The following is a 3,307-nucleotide window of genomic DNA, read 5'->3' on the forward strand; positions in this document are numbered from 1 at the left end:
ATTAAATTTCGATTGAATCTTTAAATTATTAAACTAATCACTCTACTGATTCATTGACCAATTTGATTTTCATAACCTTTGTAATTATATTGGTCTTTTATATAATATATTGGTCCATTCTATGATGGTTAGAGTGGCTATGAAATTTTTAGAACACTTAAAAGATATTGTTAAAATTAAGTTTGTTCTTTTTTACTATTTGTAACACTTTTATTTTGGCAAAGTAAAAAAAAATTATCAAATTAAAAAATACTGCCAAATGTTTATAAAAAATATAATAGCATGTAGTGGCTAATTTTTTTATATCACTGAAGTTTGATGATCTATTGTGAAATAATATTTTGATTATTATATTATGCAAATTTTAAATAATAGCATAAATTTTATTAAAAAAATAATTTAAAACAACATATATAAATATATGACTCATTCTTAAGATTTGGTATTTTTGAGCAAAAACTATTAGTAAAAGTGTTTTAACTTTTTATTTTAATAAATTGTTCATCTTTAAATGTTCTTTATTAAGTAAGGAATATTGCACTCTTTATTAATTAAACAAATCTTAATTTTTTATTTATTATATTTTATATCAATAATTTAAATTATTTAAAAAGATAAGTCTACTTCGAACTAATAATCACTTGATTTGTAAGATTATAAAAAAAATAAAGTCCAGAAGTTACTAATTTATTGGTTATTTCTAATAGTGTGTTATTTTTTAAATATTGGAGTGCTGCACTCCATATTTTCACTAGAGCACATTTATACTTTTCATAAATATATAATAACCTATTTGGTTATTTTTAGTTAACGTTCACTTAAACTTTTCTTTTTCTACTCACTTAAACATTGGCTTTTTTATTGTTAAGAAAAGTATAGGCAGAAAATAAAAATATTAAATAATGTGAATAATAGATATATTAGATGTTTAATAGTAATTTAGAGCATTAATTTTTTATTTTTTATGTTATTAATATGTATAAAATTTGAAATGATTAAATTTTATATTTACTTTAAAAAAATTTAATATTTCTACTGGTAGAATAGAGTATGATAAAATATTAGAATTTAGAATTTTAAGGTGCAGATAGAGTTAGAATTGGAAAATTCTCAACTCACAAATAGAATAGAATAGAATTTTAATAAAAATTTTAAGTTGCGGATAGAATTAGGATAGGATTTCATTATCAGCCTTAAATACCACGCACTACTTGCATGAACCAATTGAGTTAATTAAGAAGTGAATGAATTAAAATGGTTAATTAATTAATTAATTGCAGGTTCATTCTCCCGAACGGCGGTGAATTATGCAGCTGGATGTGAAACATTGGTGTCAAACATAGTGATGGGAATGACAGTGTTGATATCGTTGCAGTTCATGACAAAGCTTTTGTATTACACACCAACTGCCATTCTTGCTTCGGTCATCCTTTCAGCACTGCCAGGCCTCATAGATATCAATGAAGCTCTCAGAATATGGAAGCTTGATAAGTTTGACTTTCTTGCTTGTCTTAGTGCCTTCTTTGGTGTACTCTTTGCATCTGTGGAGATTGGTCTTCTTGTTGCGGTAATCAAATAATAATAGTTAGGGTAAATTATTATTATTTTTTTTGTTATGTTTAAGTAAAATTTTAATTTGATTTTTAATATTTTAAATTAATTATTAAGTGATAGTATAAAAAATTTATATGAAAAGTGCATAAGAATTAAACTCTAGTTAAACTTACTATTTGATTAAAATATTTTAATCATTAATCCAGTAGTGCTAATCCACTAATTATAATTATATATTTTTCTCTTTTTGATTGAAAGAATTATATTTCAAATAATGTTCATGATCCTTCCACCATAACAAATAAACTAAAGATAAAACATAATGATACTTTAGGCTGCGCTTGTTTCTGAGAATAGGATAGGATAAGACACTGAGAACAGGACAGGACACACAAAATTTTGTGTTTTTGTATTCTGTTTGGTGATAAACTAGAACAAATTATGAAAATCTAATTTATTCTCATTTTTTTTCATTAAAAAAATTTGAGATGAAAAATATAATAATAAAAAATATAATTATGAAAAATTAACAAGAATAATAAAAGAAAAAATAAAAAATAAATTGTGTCTCTTGTTAGTGTTTTCGTGTCCTTCCTATCAGGATGGACACAAAATATACTAATTTAGTGTCTCTGAACATATTATCTCTGTCCATGTCTTCTCTGCTAAACACGATTTTGTGTCTCAGTGTCCCTATCTCAGTATCCTATCTCTGTAAACAAACACAGTCTTAAATACCTAGCTAATTGTTATCAAATCAGAAATACATTAATTTAATAGATAATACTATAATAAAGAGAGAATTTAGGTAAAGAGTAAAGGTTTTTTTATAATAAAAAATTAAGAAAATAAAGATATAATATTCAATACACACTCTCCTAAAAATTTAGTTATAATCGTTGCTTTTCGTCTAAATTTACTCTTCAATGTTCATCCAAAAAAGTTTCCTAATTTAGTTACTATTGAAAATAATCATGAAACGCAATATGTTTTTTCAATTCCATTTCATCCATTGGTGGACACAAACGAGTGGATAACCTATTAGTCTATTACTCCAATTGGCTTGAAATTAAGTGGTTTCTTTTTCAGTGGTTTCTATTATTTAGGAATCTGTTATGTCTGGCCAAAATAAGGAAAGAATTTCAACTATGTAATCTTCCCCCGATTTTCCATTTAATAAGCACAACACCACCCCACCACTTTAATTATCGGACCTATGTTTTTGGACCAAGTATATGATGCAAAAATGCTATATATGATGCGTTGAAAAACTCCACTGCCTGGGATTGATGTTGAAAAACTAACGCCAACGTGAATATTATTCTCCATTTGGGAATGACTTAATTTTTATGATTAATTATATTATAAATGGCATATAATAGTCCTTTTCCCTTGCTTTAATATTTGCTTTATTTCTAAGGAATTGTTGACATTAATTGACTTCGAGCATCCTCACACTTGCACAAGATTCCCATCAACAAGACCAAAATACTAATAACAATATAATATTGCTGCTTTTCTTTTTCTTACAAGTGTTTTGTTAAAGAATATTTTTATGAATGTCATGAAACTATTTCTTTCGACGTTTTCTTAAGTTGTTAGAAGTTTGTCATTTTTGAATTTACATGATTTTTTTTTGATAAGCTTTATTTCTTTTTTTTATTAGTTTTATACTAAAATTTTTTATTTGAAGATTAATAAGAATTAAATTTTAGAATTTTAAATTATAGAATTTTTTATACTATATATCTAA

At 24.9% G+C, this 3,307-nt stretch overlaps 1 protein-coding gene across 2 annotated transcripts in view; it reads left to right on the forward strand.

Annotated features, from left to right (window-relative positions):
• Positions 1–3,307, forward strand: part of LOC107624498 (sulfate transporter 2.1) — a 26,425-nt gene that overhangs the window by 19,632 nt on the left and 3,486 nt on the right. For both annotated transcript variants that reach the window (XM_016326990.2, XM_021113763.1), the window contains one exon: positions 1,281–1,567. In XM_016326990.2, the coding sequence (XP_016182476.1) occupies positions 1,281–1,567 (287 nt within the window). The remainder of the gene's footprint in view (positions 1–1,280; positions 1,568–3,307) is intronic.

The sequence above is a fragment of the Arachis ipaensis genome, chromosome B10 (assembly GCF_000816755.2).
Source record: "Arachis ipaensis cultivar K30076 chromosome B10, Araip1.1, whole genome shotgun sequence".
NCBI classification, from domain to species: Eukaryota; Viridiplantae; Streptophyta; class Magnoliopsida; order Fabales; family Fabaceae; genus Arachis; species Arachis ipaensis.